Source organism: Triturus cristatus, chromosome 4_2 (genome assembly GCF_964204655.1).
Source record: "Triturus cristatus chromosome 4_2, aTriCri1.1, whole genome shotgun sequence".
Taxonomy (NCBI): domain Eukaryota; kingdom Metazoa; phylum Chordata; class Amphibia; order Caudata; family Salamandridae; genus Triturus; species Triturus cristatus.
The window spans coordinates 292,581,266-292,602,892 of record NC_140586.1 but is presented as its reverse complement, the minus strand read 5'-3'; the positions used below and the strand labels follow the sequence as shown (position 1 = coordinate 292,602,892).

Sequence of the window (21,627 nt, the reverse complement as noted above, 5' to 3'; positions counted from 1 at the left end):
TCACACTTGAGAAAAGTTCAAACTGAGAAAGGGATGGATAGCTACAGAAAAACAGAGATTATATAAATAGATTAAATCAATGATATGTCTTTTTTCTTTCTGTCGAGCTGATCTCTTTGAAGGTGTGTCTGGGGCCCAGTCACCTTGATTGGCATTCATACACCATACTTATTTCTAAGTCTTGGCCTTTGAGACAGGAAAACAATGAGCTCCGTCAACAACTTTCTGAGATTTTTACCTATTGCAAGAGCAACAGGTTAACAGCAAAAAACATGAAAACTCAAACAGCTGCTTTTGGGAACAACAAGTGCCCTTTAAATAGAGATTGGTGCAATCTAAACAGTTTCTAATAGATCAACATATTTATTAGGAGGGTGCTGTTCAGGAGCCGCCTTATTTGGAAATCATGGGGATCTGACTACAGTTAATGCCCTTAAAGATATGCATGACTTCCACCAACTAACTTCTTATACAGTAACAATTCCATTAAACCATTAGGTAAGGCATCTGAACAAAACCATCACGTATACCTTCTAGCGTGCTATTGCTCCTATCCTGGGGCCCTTGTTGGCCTCCGCCCTCCAGTCGTTAAAGGGAAGTTGGTGGAAAAACCCTTTTGCCTTCACTGCTCCATTTCAATTGAGTCAGAGCTCCTAAGTTTAAAATTTATTAGAAGGCTTTCTCTGTTAACTTTTATTGGCTGATTTTGCTTTCAGGCCATCATGATTATTGAGTCAATATGGACAAACCAATATATTATAGTTGTAAAAAGGAAAGCGTAAATACAAACTCACAGCTAAAAAATCCATATGAAACTTACATTTTGTACCAATTTCAATTGATAAGCGGAAGCTAAAGGAAAACAACAAGGTCTTAAGAGTGACATTAAGAAATTTGGAAGGGAAGCAAACTACATGTTCTCTCAAGTAAAACAAAACTCAGTTGGTAGGTAGTGGTTACACAAGGTGTGTCCTAGAAGGACTAATCCATAAATGAGTGCCTTGATGAGGTTGGGCTTGCCGCCCTGTTATAATTTTAGAAGGTAATCTCTTTGAAGGTTTACAATTGTGCTAAAAGGCACCCCAGAGATCTTTCTCCTGTGTTTTTGTTTTGCTCTACACATATAAGAGCAAGATTAAAGTATTTACAAACACGGTATAAAAATATCATGCTAAATTAGCAAAAAGAGGCACGTGATTTATTATTTCAGAAAAATGTGTTCTGATGTAGCCCAAGATATATCTATGTTTAAGATTGGATGTGATTATATGTTTAAATGCGCATCAAAGTTTCTAAGAAACAGATTCTTCTAGCAATAACAACAATAATATTAATATAGGCATGTCAATTTAAAAGTAAAAATAAAAACCATTAGCTCTCAGAATTGTGTTAAGAGAACTCAGTAAAAAGGGTCTCTTTAAACATTTTGATGGCAAATTTTAAACACAAAAGAATGCAATCAGCAATCTAATGTGCACCTGGTGTCGCAGATGTTTAAGAGCTTTCTTGCTTTTTGCACTTCTGAGTAGATCCAGCATGGATGAGGCTTCGAACAGCTACCATGAGAGTTATACAAAACAAGCCCCTACTTCCCAAATGTCCTCTAGAACAACCATTGCAGGTTGGTAAAAAGAGCAACTGGGCACAGAGACTCTAGGCTGCCTCGCTCTGGACTGTTCCCATGAGGAGCAGGATCAGTACAGATTTGCATAAGGTAGGCCTCTGTCCAGAGTGACACAGTGGTTGAAACCCAATGGGTTGGATACCCAGACTAATTGCCAGTGGTTTAGATTATTTGCAAGCTTCCTCCCAGCACCTTTTGTGTGTTTTATATAGTGCCAAGGGCATATCCACATACGAGTCCCTTGCTCATTGTACCACTGCATCCAAGCTCTACCAAGCTCACTGATGAGGTCCAGCAAACCCAAAACTGATCTGGGGTGGCTGGTGTTCGCTTCTGGGGGAGAGGGGGCCTTCGCAAGGCAGTTTGAGATGGACTGTTCTCATGAGGATCAGGGTCAGTAGTGGTTTCACATGGTGGGACTCTGTCTAGAGTGGCATAGTGGGCAAAAAGCAACAGGTTGGAATTCTACACAGCCCTATTGGCAGTGGTTTCGATTATTTGCAAGTATTCCTTCGATCACCTTTTGAAGGTCTGCCATAAAAGGTGAAGTCACAAGCACAGCATTTGGTGTGTGAGGTATGGATTGCAGCCTTAACTATAACTTGTGAATTTCAGTCTTTTTCAATTTGTATCCGCTGCTTTAACTGCACTTTAATTGCGATTTTTTCAGTGAATTTCTGAGGTTTTTATACTTATGTATAGGTGTTATAACCAAAACTAACCACAATTTCACTTTAAGCTTTCATTTTTCGGTTATATAATATAACTCATGAACAAAATCCAGAAGGCGCACATTCAGTGCAAACAGCATTCACCTCAAACAATAAAGAGCAGACATAAATCCCTATGTGTTGTGGTTCCTCACTGGAACATTGCTAACAGCAAATTACCAGGTCTAACTAAGTTTTTAGTGAATCAAGTGAAAACAGAGAAGGAATGTGTAATGTGTATTTTAAAACTGCTTTTATTACTGAGGATCTCTCTTATACAGGAACTAATAAATCACCAATTGAATATAAAAAATATTACATAAAATGAATATAACATTGGTATTTACACACTTGTCGCCCCACTATCAGCAGATGATAAATAAAATGATAATAACATATATAATATTATTGTTTTATTTATCCCTGTCTGGGCTGCTTCGTCCGATAGGAGGGACGGGGCCGGACCATGGCAGGGAGGAGTACTGTGCACTTATAAGTGCGCATGTCAGTTTGGCGAACCGTCTTAGGCTGGCCAAACACACATGCACACTTCTGTTTCTCCAACCAAGGTGTTCCACAACCGGGTTGGAAAAACCCCACAGGCTCCCAGGTACCCTCTGAGCGGCAAACCAGGCTGCTCAGACCAATCCAGACACTGCTCTCATGTTATGAGAGCAGCGTCTGGTTTGGGCGGGGAGCCTGTGCCTCCAGGCCCATCCACTGTAGGAGAAGCAGCAGGAGCAGGGAGGTGGCCAGCAGCCGAAGTGAAGCGGAGTGGCAGTTAAGTGATTTTTAATTATTTTAATTTTTTTATTTCCCAACCCCTCCTTTTCATCCCCTTCGACCCACCCGCCCCCACCCCCAGTGCCATGTTAATCAGTGTGGAAGCTCCTCTTCACTTTTTCTAGAAAACCAGCACAGTATCATCGGAGGATGCCAGGTTCATCAAGCCTGAGTAAGAATTCTACACCAAGGATGATACAGGAAGTGATAATAAGTGAGGATCCATAAGCTGCGTTTCTACGTTAGTTCTTATGTTTTCGTAAGTAGAGATGTAAAATTGAGAACGTCAGGGATTTGGTGCAAGTCTGACCAATTTGGGAGCTAATTAGTACCATATGAAAGCCAACGTCTGTTCTAGAGATATACACATGAAATCTGTAGCAAGAAAATATCTTGGAAACAGATGTGATTGTCTTTATATGTTGCTTTATGCACAAAGGTTTACTGCCAATTAAATACTCTAGTTGGGGCCATGTCCTCTTTGCAGGAAAAGGCTAAGCCTCGGTCTTTAGAACTTTTAGCTGTTGTTAAAACCACAACACTGCTACATGCACAGTTCTAAAAACAATGTGTGGTCCTAAGCATTTGGGAAACAACCTTTCCTGTGTCTTAAGGTAAACAAGATTTAACTTGCATTTGCTATAATGAACAAGGCAAAATAATTTTTCACAATGAAACACAGGAAAATAATCACTAGCATGTGCCAACGTTCTTAGGCAACAAGTACAGGCCTGTTGTCATTCAGTTGCGAGAGACAGCTTCACTCTAATGGTGAAAGACACACAATTGATGTACGGAATGCAGAAGAAATAAAAACATTCACCTCCAGTCAAGAGATCTGGGTTAAATTCATCATTCTTTTGCTAGTCATGCCACCCCAGTTTAGACCTGGCCATATGCAAATCTGCCTTGACCATGTGCCTCATGGGAACAGTCCAGCCCGAACTGCCAAGCCAGGTCCTCCCTGAACCGGAAACAAGCATCCTAGGACCGGTTTGGGGTTTCACCCCTCTTCAGCCAGGATAACTTGATTCCAGTGGCCCAGTGAGCCCAGGACCCACGTCTGGGCATACCTGGCACACTTAGGGTGAGAAAGCAAAAGACACACAATTGATGGACGGAATGCAGAACAAATCAAAACATTCACCCCCAGTCAAGAGATCTGGGTGAAATCTGTCATTCTTTTGCTCACCATGTCACCCCAGTTTAGACCTGGCCATATGCAAATCAGTCTTGACCCTGTGCCTCGAACTGCCAAGTCAGGTCCTCCCTGGACCGGAAACAAGCATCCTAGGACTGATTTGGGGGTTTCACCCCTCTTCAGCCAGGATAGCTTGATTCCAGTGGCACAGTGAGCCCAGGAACCACGTCTGGGCATATCTGGCGCACTTAGGGTGAGAAAGAAAAAGACACACAATTGATGGACGTCCATCAATTGTGTGTCTTTTGCTTTCTTGCCCTAAGTGCTCCAGGTATGCCCAGACGTGGGTCAAGTGCTCTCCATGCCTCTGGAGAAAGGGTATCCTGGCTGATGAGGGCTGAAAGCCCGAAACAGGTCCTAGGATGCTTGTTTCCAGTCCAGGGAGGACCTAGCCTTAAAATTAAGAGTATGTGAGGCGCTGGCAAACGTGTGGGAACAAGGTTACTGTAAGGACTCGCATATATCGCCTGGGAATTCCAAGATGGCTTCTGGGGTGTTCCGCAGTAGTATTGAGCCTCACGATCTAGTGGCCAAGGTAGCAGACAGAAGAGAGGAGTTGGAAGCAGCCTGCAGAGATAAGACGCATGTTGGAACTTGAAGTGGACAGAGAAAAGATGCGGAGTATGATACTGGAGGAGCAGAAGTCAGTACTGAGAGGAACACAGATAAATCAATAAGGAGAGCCAAACAGGAGTCACCAAGAGCAGAAACATGAGTAGGAGAATGGCAACTGCACTGGATGTAGGGGAGATACCCTCTCATGACCCCCAAGGAAGCTGAGACCAGTACAGGGAAGGAAGGGAATGCGTCACCAAACATACATGAACCCAGTGACCAGGAGGGAAAGGAGGATGTCAAGTTCCCTACTACCATGATCCTGGATGAGGGTTGTGGCCATAGGCAAGTGCCGATATTTCAATTCATGCATTGGTGGTGTTGGTGACAGCACAGAAATAACTCACAGGGAGAAACTGAGTGACGGTTGGCAGGAGAAGACACTAGAAACTCGTGAGTCACTCACGGGGAACCGCAGTGGTGGTACCATAGATGTTCAGACTCAGGAGAAGCATACTCTTAATTGTATGTATGTGGTTTGCTCCAAGGGTACTCCTACCTCCTTGATGAAGAGAACTGGGAGAACACAGGAAGAGGCGGAGAGAACAATTCCAGGAAGACTGGGATAGCCACAGGACCGGGAAGGAAGTCAGAAAACCTAACAACAAATTAGAACAAACCCTAACTAGTCGTGTGGTCTTCATTGGCGACCATAGTTACTTAGGAGAAAATTACATTGCATTAACAATCTAAATGTTAATTATCTTCCTGGGGAACAAACATCAAGTGTGATCCTCTCAAATGATCTGAAGCTCTATTAAGAAAAGGTCTGGTACCTGCCCACTGCCCACTGTAACCCCTGTAGGATTTAGCACAGCCTTACCTTGAATTGAGGCTTGTCGTCAGCGCTTGAATTAGAGCCATCAGCCTGCTGGGCCACTAAGACAAACTCTTCACTGTTTAACGTGGACACAGACTCAGAAGATCCTCCCAACTTGCGCAAGGACGGCCGGCCTTCCATGGCATTAGCAAGTCTCAGAGCTGCTTCTAGTTAGTTGAGGACTGTTGAGAAAACACCACATCTAGCATAAGATGACATAAGAAAAGATTAGTGCTCAGCTTTAAAACACTCAGACAACTACTAGATTACTTATGTAGGTGCATGCAGAATAAATCTAACACATAATGCAAAATACAAATCTTCCACTGATGGAATCTACTACGGACTACTCAGAAATTCAGGTGTATATATGTTAGCAAAGTCCTTTTCAGACCTGGCCAGCTTTGGACTCCAATTTCGGTCAGATGTCTTTGAACACTGTCACTAAAAGTTACAACGTACCAACCCAACAAGGCTGTTGAATTTCCCAAGTGGCTACGAAACCTATTGCCAAAAGCAACCAATCAGAGGTAGCCTAATAGAATTTATTTTACTTTTGCATCTTCACAGTTTTCTGCCACTGGATGTACTGTCATAGGTGTGCCACCTGGTATACATGAAAATGCACAAACATTGACAAGCACAGGTAGAAGCTCATCTTTTCTTTTAATCATTGTTATTAGTATTATTGCGGTGGGTCAATGAATAAGAGTTCCAGACAATGCTAGTACCCAATAATGACCTTTTGTATCATGCTCAAAAGTGTGCATGTTAATTGGCAACATTGTTGAAAGTCCCAGCATCTGACAAATCGGACATCTATCCTGCATTCACAATGCACATTCCAGAAATGATGCTAAAAACAGTTGGGAAGATGGTGGGTTTAAATCGTGAACGAACTGCCAGGGCATACATAAATAAAGCAGGTTGAGCTTGCTACCGTTCAGACAAACGAAAATGAGCGGAGTAGCTCATTTTGAAATATTATTCGAGAAGGTCAAGTTGTGAAATCTTGTGCCCAGGTATAGGATTCTATGTCAGAACATTGTTTTCCAAAACATCTCTTTCAAACACCTCTTTCCAAACACATCTTTTACAATAACATTGTTTTTCTATGTATTATATTATTTTGATCAAAATATTATTCGAGCTTTTCCTAACAGTTGTGCCTATTACATACCCATTTTTCTTCACACACACAGACTATATACATACATACATACATACACACACACATAAATATATGGGCACGGAGGTGCTCGAAACGCATCGAACCATGGTGTGTAAGAAATAAAATCTTGCCATTCTATTTTGGAGTCCGTTACTCTCTGTTTCTTCCTATGGAAATTTGGAGAGTTTTCTTTGACTGAAACGCGTTATGGCCGACATTAAACCAGCATTTGGTAAATCCATTGGGTTGAGCCAACCAATAAGTTGTGTTGGATGATTCTGGGCTGCTGGAGACTAGGCTGTTATACATAGAAGGAGCTCTTTTATACGTTATATTAGGTTTGGGTGATCGCTCCATACCGATTATAGGGTCATTTTTAACAATTGGCCAATTTCTCTGTATGATTTTTTTTATGGACCTTCCTTGAGCACTGTACGCAGTGATAAGTCTTAATTCATTGGGGTTTTGTTTAGTATTGTCCATCATAATTCTATTTCTTTTAGGAATTAACAGTTGTTCTCTAACTTGATTTTGTGTTTTGTTGATTGCCTCTTGTATAGTTTTGTTCGAGTACCCTCTGGATAAAAATCTCCTCCTTCTATCTTGTTGAGCTTTCATCAAGTCACTGGGGTTGCTGCAAATTCTTTTAAGCGTTACAACAAACAAATGATGGACGGAATGCTGACAATGCAGACATTCTCCCCCAGTCAAGAGATCTGGGTTAAATCCATCGTTCTTTTGCCCACTACGCCACCCCAGTTCAGACATGGCCATATGCAAATCAGTCTTGACCCTGTGCCTCATGGGAACAGTCCAGCCCGAACTGCCAAGCCATGTCTTCCCTGGACCGGAATCAAGCATCCTAGGACCGGTTTCTGGCTATCAGCCGTCATCAGCCAGGATAGCTTGACTCCAGTAGCGTAGTGAGCACGGGACCCACGTCTGGGCATACCCATCCCACTTAGGGTGAAAAGCGTTACAACAAACAAATGATGGACGGAATGCTGACAATGCAGACATTCTCCCCCAGTCAAGAGATCTGGGTTAAATCCATCGTTCTTTTGCCCACTACGCCACCCCAGTTCAGACATGGCCATGTGCAAATCAGTCTTGACCCTGTGCCTCATGGGAACAGTCCAGCCCGAACTGCCAAGCCATGTCTTCCCTGGACCGGAATCAAGCATCCTAGGACCGGTTTCTGGCTATCAGCCGTCATCAGCCAGGATAGCTTGACTCCAGTGGCGTAGTGAGCACGGGACCCACGTCTGGGCATACCCATCCCACTTAGGGCGAAAAGCGTTACAACAAACAAATGATGGACGGAATGCTGACAATGCAGACATTCTCCCCAAGTCAAGAGATCTGGGTTAAATCCATCGTTCTTTTGTCCACTATGCCACCCCAGTTCAGACATGGCCATATGCAAATCAGTCTTGACCCTGTGCCTCATGGGAACAGTCCAGCCCGAACTGCCAAGCCATGTCTTAACTATAACTGCTGAATTTCTATGGGTTTGTGTGTGTAAATGTAAACCTATAACGTCCCTGTAACCTTTGGTTTTTAAGTGAATTTCTTTTTTTTTTTTAACATAAAGTAATATATAAATACCGAGCGTTAATACAACCACTGCCATACACAACCTTCACCGTGCGTAGTGGGGGTTGGCTGCAGGACCTGGCTTGCGATCAGTCCCTACGGTCAACTCCCCCCCCCCCCACATTCACCCAACCCCACCCTGCACACAGCCTTCGGTATGATGTGTGAGTGGGTGAGTTTTTTAGCTGTTTTTTAATTCTGCTTTGGATACGCGGATCCTTCGTGAAGTTACACTGGGGGTCGTGCTGAGTGCCATGGTATATAAATGGATCCTCGCGTAAGCCCCCCCCCAAAAAACAAATTGGGACTATGGGATCAAGATACCTCTATAACGACTCCTTATGTTTTTTTTACAGTTTATTTTTCCCTCCCCACGCTGGAGCAACAAACAAAATGGCGGCTGCAACTTTCCTGTCAGGGTGCAGCCAGCTAATCAGCCCTTGCTTTTGCCCAGATCTGTGGATTCTCCTCCAAAGAAGGAGAATAACCAGGATGTTTTCATATTTTGTTTTCTCTTCCAGAATAAAAATTTGTTTCCTTTCAGATAATGCTGAGAGCTTAACTGTAAGTGTGCGGTAAATTTAACACAGGGATGGGTGCACCTTAGCGAGTGCACACCTTTGTGTCACCATTGGTCCTGAAGAAAGCATCGCAATTTTGCACACGGAGGCTGAAACATGTAGACCTGCCCTTGTCACTTAATACACCTATTGATGTCAATGGCCAATTGATCCAGACAGGACATCCTCCTTCGTTTTAATCTTGCCTTATTATTCCTCCAGCATAAAGTTTTTAGGGACTAATACAGGTAATTTCAAATCACCTCCTCACTGATCACTCACCCTGCACTACAAAACCCGCTCCATTGTAATCCGGCGTCGTAGTACACCCGAGAGGCATTCGGCCGCTCAGGAGGGAACCCTATGATGAAGCATGTCACCAACTAGGTTGGTGAGTGAGGTTTCTTTTAAAAACTAAGTGTTACTCCTTTGTTTCGTTCAATGCAGTAATTTGGAATCTATTTGGAATAACTCCTTTTTCTTTACAATATAAAGGGTGTCATTTTAAGTCAGGCGGACCTACTGACTTTGTCAAAGGGTCAGAACACCAAAATATAAAAGCGGGCCTTAACAAAGTGTCAGTACATTAACATCTACAAAACAGACCCATTGTCTTTGTCAAAAAGTCAATAATAACCATAATCAAATATACATTTTATAAATTCACGCCCAAGACACTCACAACATATCCAAATGTTGGGGCTATGGGGGCAGCCACAAGGCCCCCGCAGTCCTTTGTGGCTCCCCAGCCAGCACCCATCCCAGATGTGCAGGAAGTCGGCTTCATTTCCTTGTTCCCGCCCAGAAGGGAGCAGCTTATTTCAGTGCTCCTGCCGGGGCAGGAGCAAAATGATGTCCCTGCCTGGGCTAGTGCATGCAAGGAATAAAGTTTATATTCATGAATATTACAACTATTGAGCTGAGTGACAATAACCCATTTCTTGAACACTTAAATGCCTTCTAGCTGTGCAGCAGGTAATCTAAAGGAATTAGAGTTGGGAAACCCATGAGACAAATTTTATTTTAAAAAGGGAGGGCCGCAAGGCACCTGGAGAGAACATACAATCTACCTGAAAGCTCCTCGCCACAGGTTTAGCATATCCTCAACTCCATTGTTAACACTGCCAATAATTACATAATACATGAACGCTGGCACCAATGCTCAAAACAGAAAGTCTTCCTGTGACCCATGAGTACTAGATCAAACAACGTTCTACACAGAGTAGCAAACTAGCAAATGGCAGTGGCTGGATGATGGTATGATTACTCCAGGAGGACAAACATATCTACTAAATCAAAAACTGGGGTCCTGTTGGAAGCCACTAATTTTGGAAGAAAATTAACCATATACAATAGATCTGTTGGTGCAGGGCTTCGGCACCAACAAAACGTCCAGCCTACAACACTATGGGCCACATGTATCAACCAATTTGGCCTTCGCAAATAGGCCAATTTGCAGAATCGGACGATTTGCGAACGCAAAAAAGGCTATTTACATGTATCAAACTCTATTTTGTGATTCAGTAACCTGTAACTGAATCGCAAACTGGGTTAGCTATTAGGTATTTAGAAAGGGCATGTTTAGGGCGTCCGTTTCAATACTGAATCACAGCAGTATGTATGAATGTTTTGTGACCATGAATACGGTCGCAAAACATTTGCAATTTACCACCAACTTCAAGTTGGTGGTAAACCATTCACAAATGAAAAGGGGTCCCAAAGGGATCCCTTACCCTTTGGGAATGGTGGCAAAAACGTTTTTTAAGAGCAGGAAGTCATTCCATGGACCACTGCCTGCTCTTGAAAAATTCAAAGAAAACTTTTCATTTTTGGTTTTTATTTGCAACCTGTTTTCCTTTAAGGAAACCGGGCTGTATTTCAAAATAAAAAAACTGCTTTATTTACAAGCAATCACAGGCATGATGGCCTGCTGACCCCAGCAGGCCACCATACCCATGATTTTAGTGATTCCTAGGTGTCGCAAATTGCGACCTACCTAATTAATATTAATGAGGTACGTCGATTTGCGACCCCCTACGAATCGCAAAATGAAACTCTTGGAGTTTCATACATTCGGAATAGTGATTAACTAATTGCAATTCGATGAAAATCGCAATTAGTTAATCGCTATTCCAAATCTTGATACTTGTGGCCCTAAAGTGATCAAAAATGCGAGTGCAGACTGAATAGCCCCAATATTGCCAACAGTCCTTCAAAAGAACAACATTGCTTAAGTGAATTAAAATCAACTCCTTTACTCATTCGCATAGATAAGTATGTTAACACTGCTTCCTATACTGATTATTTTAGCCAAAAAATACAGGTAGTCCCATCATGTTGTGTTCCATCTCTAACGCAGCTGTCAGCACTTCACTTTGTGAAAACAGTCGTCACCCCTCTCTCTACCCTAATGTCAAAACTAGGCGCGTTACCTGCTTCTCTTTTAGTGTATGTTTTTCCCCATTGCTGCAACTCATGCAGTGTCACAAGAGATCATCCCACGCTCACTATGACATTTTTCCACCGAGTAAACTGGAAGAAAAGTAAAGAAGGATGCCAATACGTGACCTATATGGGAAACCAAAGTCCTTAATGGCAAATAAGACATCGTACAGCATACAAACAGAGGCATTCATAAACGCGGTTTATTGCATTAAACCCTGACTTATTGGCTTTGCCACTACTGGGAAAAAGGTAGCAAAATAGAATTGGGTTCCACAATAAGCTTGAGTTGCTAAGAAGAACTGCCTCCAGAGCATTTCTCCATCAGTTTCGGTATAGGATACATATAAGGGATAAAGAAATTAACGTGACAGACCATGTAATGATCTAGCCCTGCCAAGTATCACGCATTAGGGGTTAGGGCTAACGCATTTTAGTGCTTGTGTCCGCATCACTGCACTAAAATACATTAGTCACACATCTTAAAGAACCCTGTGACCTCGCCACTGCGTGCTCTACTATGGCACTGCAAGAGCGATGGCAGTGAGTGCGCTGTCCTGTGTTGACAGTGGAGCGCACACAGCACTGTCCTGGAATGTCTTGTTGTACTCTAAACCATCATAGCAATCACTAATAGTGCGCGCAGGGAATGAATTTCCATTATAATGACACAGAAGGACTACAGCGGTTGAAACAATCATGAGCCACGCAATCATGATTCAAAGAGCTCACCCAGAGCCCGGGACTCTACATACATGTTGTCTGCGTCTATAGCCGCTCTTCACAGGACTCAACGGAGAGTAGGCCTTAGGGGAAAACTCAACAGATGAAAGGAGCAGCCAAACTGAGTATCATAGACGGCAAGAGAAAGCAGAGAAATGGCAGACTCAAGTTACTGAGCACTGTGAAAAAAGAGAAGCAAGGTTTGGATTCAAAAGATGAGTCTAAAAAGAAAGTGACAGACTTGACCACTGAAGAAAACAAAATGTATATGAGAATGAGAGTGCTTCTCAGTAACGGGGCATGGAGGCAGTCCTTCTGGACCGTGCAGTGGAATTAACAGTAGGTCCTTGGACTCTCAAGGAGGATCTTGTCAAATATCTCCTACTGATAAGTACATTTCACTAGAAACAATTGATGATCACGTAAATTATCCTAACAGTTACTTCAAATATGCTGTAATATAGATTTTCCTAGTAATTTATGACGGAAAGTCTTAATTTTATTAAAGACACGGAGGCGAGTATTATGCTTTTCTAATCTTGCTTTATTCAATAGCAGCCAAGATAAAAACGAAAAACTACAGTTCCCAGAAGGCCAAGAGATCAAAAGGCCAATGGGGAAACGTGGAATCCAACACAACAACCAATGAACAGGCAGACCTGAATATAATGCTTGCCCTGACTGCGAACAGCCCTCTGTTCTTCGGCAAGCAGACTAGATATTGTTCATAAACAAAGGAAAAATTGAGAGAACACCACCAAAGGCTAGAGTCCAAAAAGAAAACTCTCGGTTAAAGAGCTACTACTCCTTAAATTACTTTAAAAAGGAGGAGCTCAAGGATGTTTTAGCTAATAAACTAGGAGGGAATCACTCCCAAAATGGAAGGAAGCTGCCTGTAGTGTAGTGAAATGAGGTGCAGTGTGTCCACTCGGCACATCCAGGAAGGAGGCCCGGGGTAGCGACGGACAGAGCGCTGCCTCACGCCCTGAGTTGTGACCAGGAGTGTGGGACGTTCCCCGATCTCTTGACGGGTGAACTGAATACTTCCCGACGGTGCCGTATATCAATTGATAAGCAGGTACCACTGTTGGTTGTATCGTTCCTTTTACGTTCTTATGCACACTTTATCACTTTGCAGTAGTGTATCATTATGGTCCTGAAGAAAGCCACGGTCATCTTTTTGAGACGCTAGTTGGCTGAAACATGTAGACCTACACTTAGAGTACGTGTTCCTTATTGTTTGGTGTACACGATTTACTCTACTATTTCTGCGTCTTTTACCATTGATACCACTGGATATTTAATAAAATAGTTTTCCCATGCTAATCAATTTTAATATCACGTTTTCACACACTGCACCTCATTTCACTACACTACAGGCAGCTTCCTTCCATTTTGGGAGTGATTCCCTCCTAGTTTATTAGCTAAAACATCCTTGAGCTCCTCCTTTTTAAAGTAATTTAAGGAGTAGTAGCTCTTTAACCGCACCAGGTGGGGTTAATGGGAGGTCCCAGATGATGAAGCATGCCACTTCGGAGGGTGTTGGGACTTGGTCCTTTTTGAAAGGATCCCTGATTTAGGTTTGCAAACTGGTATCTTCTGCTCATTGTTAGGTAGACCTGTATGGAATTGAGATTGCCTGGAAGATATTCGGCTCTGACTGAATTCTTGTTGAGAAGGCAAAATTCCCAAAGACTCTTCGCCAACTCCGCAAGAGGTTTGGATTTTGTGCCACCGAGATGATTTATGTAACGGACCGCAGAAACATGGTCCATACGAAGAAGGATAACACAGCGAGCTCTGTCTTTTGCGAGGCTTCTGATCGCGGTTGTGCCACATCGGGCGCCCCAGCCAGACAGACTTGCATCTGATTCTAATACAAGATCTGGGTCTGAGGCAAAGATTGTCCTGCAGTTCCACGCATCTAAATGGTCTATCCACCATTGGAGCTCTAAATGAGATTCTGGATCTAAGGAAATCAGATTTGAATAAGCCAGACCTTGACGCAGGTGGCGTATTTTTAAGCGCTGAAGTGCTCGATAGTGCAGAGGTCCTGGAAAGATTGCCTGAATGGAGGCTGACAAAAGACCTACGATTCTTGCCAGCGATCTGAGAGAAATCGAGGAACTTAGAAGAACTTGGGAAATTTCCGATTTTATGGCTGACACCTTTGCCTGAGGCAGATGAAGAGAAGCGGTGGAAGAATCTACCAGAAAACCGAGGAATTCGATCTGTTGGGAAGGAATAGTAAGGTACGCATCCTGCAAGTCTATTCTGACTATCCAGTCGTGTAAGCGGTGTGAGTCTCTGAGATGGATGATGGTCTCCATTTTGAAGTGACGAATTGGTTGAACCACTTGAGATTTATGACAGGACGCATTTTCTTGTTCTATTTTTGCATCAGAAAGATGGTACTGAGAAACCCCGAAGGGTCTAGAGGGGCGGCTTGAATAACATGCTTCCGCAGAAGGGACTGCACCTCGATTGAAACGAGATTGATCATGTCGCTTGAAAAAACGAGAGGAGGAGGGAAAACTGTTTGGAAAGGTGGAGGGTAGAACCCTATAAGATAACCTTGGATGGAGTTTAGAACCCAAGGATATGCAGTAAGAGTTCGCCATTTTGGAAGAAAAAGACTTAAATGACCTCTACAGGGGAAGGGTCTGAGAGACTCACCTTGTTGGTTATTGTTGCGGAAGTTCTTTTGTCCACGACCTAGTTGCTGGTAGAATTGGGCTTTCAACTCTTGGTAGTTGGAGTTTGAGTTGAAAGATCCTCTGGAGCCTTGGTTGTGGTATGAACAGCCGGTAAAGCAACCCCTGCCTCTACCCGCCCATCCAAATACCCACTGGGGGAAGACTTTCTTTAAGGATTATTGCGCCTTAACAATAGAAGCAAAAGTAGAGACAAACTTACTTAGGTCCTTCACTAAGGAGTCATCAAACAAAAGACCATCGGCTTTAATACCCGGATCAAGGGTAGCCAAGTTAGCCAACTTGGGATCCAGTTTGATAAGAAGGCCTTTGTGGCGCTCATGTATGATTGTCGAATTGACATTACCTGGGAGGCAGGAGGCTCTTTGGATCCATAGAGAAACATCCTCAGGGTCCAAGTCTGAACCGTCCAAACGAACAAGCCAATAATTTGCCCTGACAAGTAGACCAGGCCTTATCCACCCCTTTACGAGGATCCTTTCCAAACTTTGAGAAGACAGTTAGCAAGGGTTGATCAATAGTCGGAGTAGACTGATTATTGGAAGGAAGGGAAGGTTTGGGACATTCAGACTTGAGCCTGGACCTGGTGGATTTGTCCAAAGGCAGGTATATAATCACCTACAAGTGAATCAGCGAACCATTCCGTAGAGTTAGGATGACGAATAGAAGAAGGGTCAAACATGGGTGCACCCCCAGAATCCAAAATAGGTTGAAAAGAAAAGAATCAGATCTTGACTTCTTAGCAGGAGGGGAAGAAAGATCATTGGCATCTAAAAGGTCAAACGCATCATCTGCGTCCCCAAGATCGTCATCCGTGTCCAAAATTTGAGAAATAACCAATTTCTGTGGTACCTCGGAATTTTTCAATTTTGATTTACATTTACCAGCATTCTTAACATTAAACCCCTCCTTAGCAGGAGGCCTGGAAGGCACAATGTCCTCAACCTCGCGTGAGGAAACCTCACTGAGCACTCGTGACTTCACAGTCGCAGAAACATCAAAATTATTGCTGGAAGGTGCCAACTTTCTCTTTCTGCTATCCCCTGCAGAATGGGCCAACGCTTTGGACATTAGAGGTAACATAGAATTTTCCATATCCTTTGAAAACCTCTTCATAGAGGCTGCAACAGCATTTTCTACAGAGGAATTAATAAACATGTTTAAATCATTCTTAAATGCCTCCCCTTCTTCATTGTGCATATCAGACCCTGGAGAGCTGTCAATCTCCATAGCAAAAACACAGGCAGAAGAGATGGGGAAGAAAGGGTTAACCGGCAGGCTAAGAGAGAGAGCCTGAGACCGCCCCTGGACGTGTGTAGGAACACCGAGAGGCCGGGTTAAGCAGGGAAACCACTTCCAGGGGACCGAACTCTACCAGCGTGTAGGCGAGGAAACCTGGCTCAGCACGAATGAGGAACAGCAGGCGACAAGACTCGGTGTGAAGAAAGCTGAAAGACCGTTGAAGGTAGGAAAATGGCTGCGACGCGCTATCGAGTTAACGAACACGCAAGCAGCAGGGAACAACACAGGTGCGGGCAGCGGCGGGGAAGCGCCGAAAGCTACCAGAAGGCATTAGTCCCGAGAAACCAGAACAACCAACGTTAAACAATGCAATATGAATAAATAAATAACAGTGCACAAAAGTAATACAATCAAAACGGAGTAAGGGTATGTACTTAACTTGACTGCGAGCAGCAAGAAAAGAGGACTGTTCGCAGTCAAGGCAAGCATTATATTCGGGTCTGCCTCTTCATTGGTTGTTGTGTTGGATTCCACGTTTCCCCATTGGCCTTTTGATCTCTTGGCCTTCTGGGAACTGTAGTTTTTTGTTTTTATCTTGGCTGCTATCGAATAAAGCAAGGTTAGAAAAGCATAATAGGAGACTCCGGTCTTGTCATAAAATTAGCTATCATTGGACACAAAACACCACATTCCACCCAAGAACACTTATTATATGGGCCTTTCCATCTTACTCACACAGAACCCGCTAGAAAGATCCCAATCCCCTCAAGCACATAAAACAGCACCAAAGCGAAACAGATAACTAAACATTCCCAACTAAACAGAACTACCATCACCATATCAAAATACATCTTGACACCATGCAGATAAAATTAGCTTAAACCTGGCATATGATGCTGTCTATAAAACAATCGGCATAAGGCCCGGGCTGCAGCCAACCAGTGTCCTCTGGCGTGCCAATCCATACACACAAGACACTACAAAGTGGCTCTACGCTTCCTGTAGAATTACACCCAACAGGTAGGCATGAATTCCCATGTGTTGTGGAAGAGTCTGTTCCACTGTGGAGTTTTTTACTATCAATGTTTCGTCTCTGAACATGTTACGACTTGGTTTTGCTAGTTACGGACACGCGCTCGCTTGTCCCTCCTGGACAACGTCCTCTTGCTGCCTGTTGACATTGTGAAGCAATCACCTGGCATTCTGGAATGCCAGCTGGTCTTGCAGCAATGGTCATTCTGGGGAGTCGGCAGACAGCAGCGGTCGTCCTTTTCTCCTGCGCTCCTCTCTCTCTTGATGTGTTGGTGTAATCTCTTCAATAAAACATTCAACTTACATTACTGTGGTCAGAACGTCCTTAGAAATTTGGCGATGATCACCAACACATCTACGGACCCTGCGCGTGTTCCGGATTGCCAGCTTGAGTCTATCTTGTCTACATTACGTGGCTAGTGGACCCTATGAAGAGGAACAATCTGAAGTGCTATCCATATGGAGATAGCAGATTTTTGTCATGTTCTGTACACTGTCAGGTTGAATTCTTATTTCCGTCACCTTGCTTGACAAAGTTTGCAGTTGGATGAGGCAGCACTGAAATACACCTGGTAAGACAGAATTTGTTATTGCAGTGTCAGTGGTTGTTCCGGGAAGGGTCGAGAGAGGTATTTAGTGTGTGCCTTACTGTTGCACTGTGTCACCTATTTCGACAGCAGTGGCAAGGTTGAGATAGAACCTGGAATCGTTATGTCTGCTCGTCTCAACTTTGAATAAATCCTCAACACCCGTAGCTTAGAGAACATAAACTATTATAACACCCTCTATGGGGACCTGCTTCCAACACCTCACCAGAATGCAGCCTTTATTATATCACTATCACTCCACGATCACCATGGATTCCACCAAACATCCTTCCTCAGTTCAACTCAGCATTAATGGCTACTATGGCGTAGTAAAGATTTGGACATGGTGCAAGCTGCATACCCCCTTGACTCAGTGATCCTATGATATGACCTGCAATCCCCAGCATACATATAGCCTTCTCGATGTTCGTGTACGTTGCTAAGTGACCGGCGTTAGCTGATCTTCGAGTGCAGCACCAAGTATGGAAAGCGCTCTGTTAGAAATCAGAAGCTCTTCGCTGCACTCCTGTGCAGAAAACTTTGAAAAATCTCCTGGCCTTTCCTAAACGTATGTCAGCGTACTGTGGGCGGATATTACAGCACTGTTTTCATCTTTTTAGTTTTATAAGGAGTTATGACAACTGGTGCAAGGTGAGGGGTTGTTAGCTACTTGTAAAGTGACTGAAATCTATTTGCAGACTCATTAATTTTAATGGTTTTATTATTTGTGAAGAACAATGTACACCACTCCATGGCTTCCTGGTGCAGGAGGCAAAAAAATAACATCTAACTCAGAATTTGTGACTTAAATATTAAGCCTGACAGCTAAAACTAGCAGGATAGAGTCATCTTCAAAGTCTTCATAAACACCAAGTTGTTCTTGATCTGTTTAAATTAAAAAGTTAGGGTGTTCCATAATTTAGCCCCGAGATATCAAAGGAAGCCTCCACCTCAGCAAGGCATTTTAATTTGTGGAATATAAAGAATGATTTTTCTCTAGAAATACAATAGTCACATGGGAACAGAGAGCTAAATGGAGCTAGCGAAGATTGATCACTCCTTCCTATAAGAGCACTTATAGAGGAGGAATAGGCACTTAAATCGTATCCATTGGTCCACAGCCAACCAATGCAAACTTCTGTGAGGTTCTGATGTCTGATCAAATTTGCACAGATGCAATAAGAAGCAAACCCCAATCTTTTGTTCCTCTTGGAAGCCTGGTAATCACATAACAAGTGGTACAATACTCTGGGCTCAATAACATGCAAGAGGCCTTAACCATGGCAATCAGTATTGTTAGGACAGATGGCCTTTCTTTAATGATAACACAGAGGGAATTCAGGAAAGAGCTGTACATCTCATGTATCTGAGCCATCAAGGAGAGATTCTGATTCAAGTTGACCGAAGTGCCAATTTTCTCCACTGTTAAATGAGCCATACAAAGGCCGGTGAGATAAAGTGCTGCGCCCCAGTAGGCTTTGTGATTGTCAATCATCAACAGCTCTGTCTATCTTGCATTAGGTTTGACAAAGCTGGGCATTCCAGTCTGGGCTAGTCTCTGGGTCTATACAGCAAAGCCCACCACATGAAAAGTGTCAGAGAGGTCCAAGAAGAAGACTCACTTTAAGCCACCATCAACCATAAGTGGACCGGATATGATCCAGGGCAATTGCCAGAGCTATAATCAAGGGCAATTGCCCGTGCTGTTTTTATCCCATGCCCTGGCAGAAATACCAGCTGCTAAGGATAAAGGGCCATAGAAAATTCCAAATTTTCAGAGAGCTGTTTAGCCCCCAGTATTTGTTAAATCTTGCCCAAGGCAGCATGAAGTGTAACGCTTGTACTCTACAAATCAGGAATATCAAATGGATATTCAGCCTGCTGCAGGGTTTACCCCGTGTGTAGTTTGATGGCTGAAGATCGGGTCATTAGGATTGTCTACATGGTTTCTTCATGTGAATTTACAATTTGTGGATAATACTTTTAAAAATATGTTCATTTGTTTTTAAGATAAATTAGTAACCGTTATTCATGTTCCTACATATTATGGATCTCACAGAAAGTGATAGGTCAGGTGGCTTTCAAACTACAATATTGAACATCTGTGGACCATTACAAAAGAGCTTAATAGTCAGTATTTGGCAAACAGGAAGTACATCTGTCGGCCGAGGACACAAAAAAGCATCCATCATTGCAGTATCCTTGATCCAGCCCCAGCTTTCAGGCTGTTTACACCAGTGATTCACAACCAGGATAATGCTTAAGAGTTCTCTATTTGAACTGCCTTATATTAGATGTTCACGGGGACTTATCATCTGAATCGAGGTCTACTGTCTGTAGGACGATGGACCCGCCTACCCTTATTGTGGGTTTTTGTGCTTTGTGTTTTAGAAGCATATTCACCTCATCTTCTGCCTATCAGCCCCATTTCAGCATATCTTTCTCCACCTCACCATGCCAGGGGGAAGGGAAGCCTTCCATTGCATCAGGAGTACTCTTTTTAGGGCAGTGTAATGACTAGATGAATGTATTTGTTCAGAGATTTGTCTTACTGGGGTCTAGCTATCAAACTAAGCAGACCTACTTGGGGATGTAGAAGTTATTGCATGTTGTCCAACCATTCAGTCTGTCCGTTATGTCCCTCCACAACTCCTCAATGCCCACATACCATCAAGTCATGTGATAGAACCCCGCTGTAGGTTTCTTACATTTGGGGCAAATGGCTGAGGGGAATATTCTGAGTATCTTGATGAGGTGTAGGATATGAAGGTAGTTAAATTGAGTTAATCTGAGTCTGGCATTTCTGGAGGCTTCACTGATATTTCTAAGAATCCATGCCCATTCTGAATCCATCAAGACCAGCTTTCCCAGATATCTCTTAATGCGCACAATTAGTTCTGCTGTTCAGAATTCAATGACTTATAAAGATCAGATATCCTATGACAACCTTCTACTGATGTTAATAGTATTTGAGTGCATTGCCCATGTTCAGTTCTTACAGAGAAGCCCCCAGAGCATTTGAATTGCTTTACATATCACAGTGTGCATAATGAATTGACCAGCAGGTATGGTATATTCTTGCTGGAGGTCCACAAAGGATACCATACTGCATAATTCATACATCTGGCCTATATTTATTAGATCAGCTGTATGCCACTGTGCCACTCTGGCCCGTTCTTTATTGCAGTCCATGCCCAGAACCACTCTGGGCGGGATCTTGGGCACATAAGCTTTTCTTCTGCATGTACATATGCTGGCAGTGCTGTGCTACCATCAACAGGCAGACCCTACTGCGGCGTGCCTGTGTACTGCACAAGTATTCTATGAAGGGTGTGCACCCCAAGATCTGTTTTAGATAGCGCATTTCCGTAGGGCGGGTTCCTGACAGCCACTGCAAGACCCATTGAAGATGTACCACAATAAATTAACTTATGAAGGTTGGGGGGCCCAAGTACCCTTCTTCAATGGGCAAGTATAGCTAAATGATGGGCAATCTGTGCCTGCCAGTTCCCCAAATGAAATTGGCTACTGTGGGCTATACACTTGTGGCAGGGTAGCAGCGCTCCCTCATCCTAAAAGGTCCTCTGATTTTGTTACCTTTATAGGTTACTCTTTATAGATCATATAAGATGACAGGTCGGTCACTTCAGTTAGTGTGGAGTTTTTTGACATAACAATAAAACTGACTATAAATATAGCCAACGCTAACCTAAAGTGTCCTTTTGCTCTTCAGGCCATGGGATTATTAACAAACTTGGCCAGATTCTTTCTTTACGTGCAACCTAGCCTCTTCTTTACCACAAATAT

General features: G+C 43.2%; 1 protein-coding gene across 2 annotated transcripts in view; it reads right to left on the bottom strand.

The window, feature by feature from the left end:
• RABGAP1L (RAB GTPase activating protein 1 like) overlaps positions 1-21,627 on the bottom strand; it is a 1,225,189-nt gene that overhangs the window by 959,127 nt on the left and 244,435 nt on the right. Inside the window, exon 4 of one of the 2 annotated variants that reach the window (XM_085601582.1) lies at positions 5,757-5,935. In XM_085601582.1, the coding sequence (XP_085457708.1) occupies positions 5,757-5,894 (138 nt within the window). In that variant the 5' untranslated portion in view covers positions 5,895-5,935. Of the gene's footprint in view, positions 1-5,756; positions 5,956-21,627 lie in introns of both variants that reach the window. The other variant, XM_085601581.1, reaches the window with a different exon arrangement.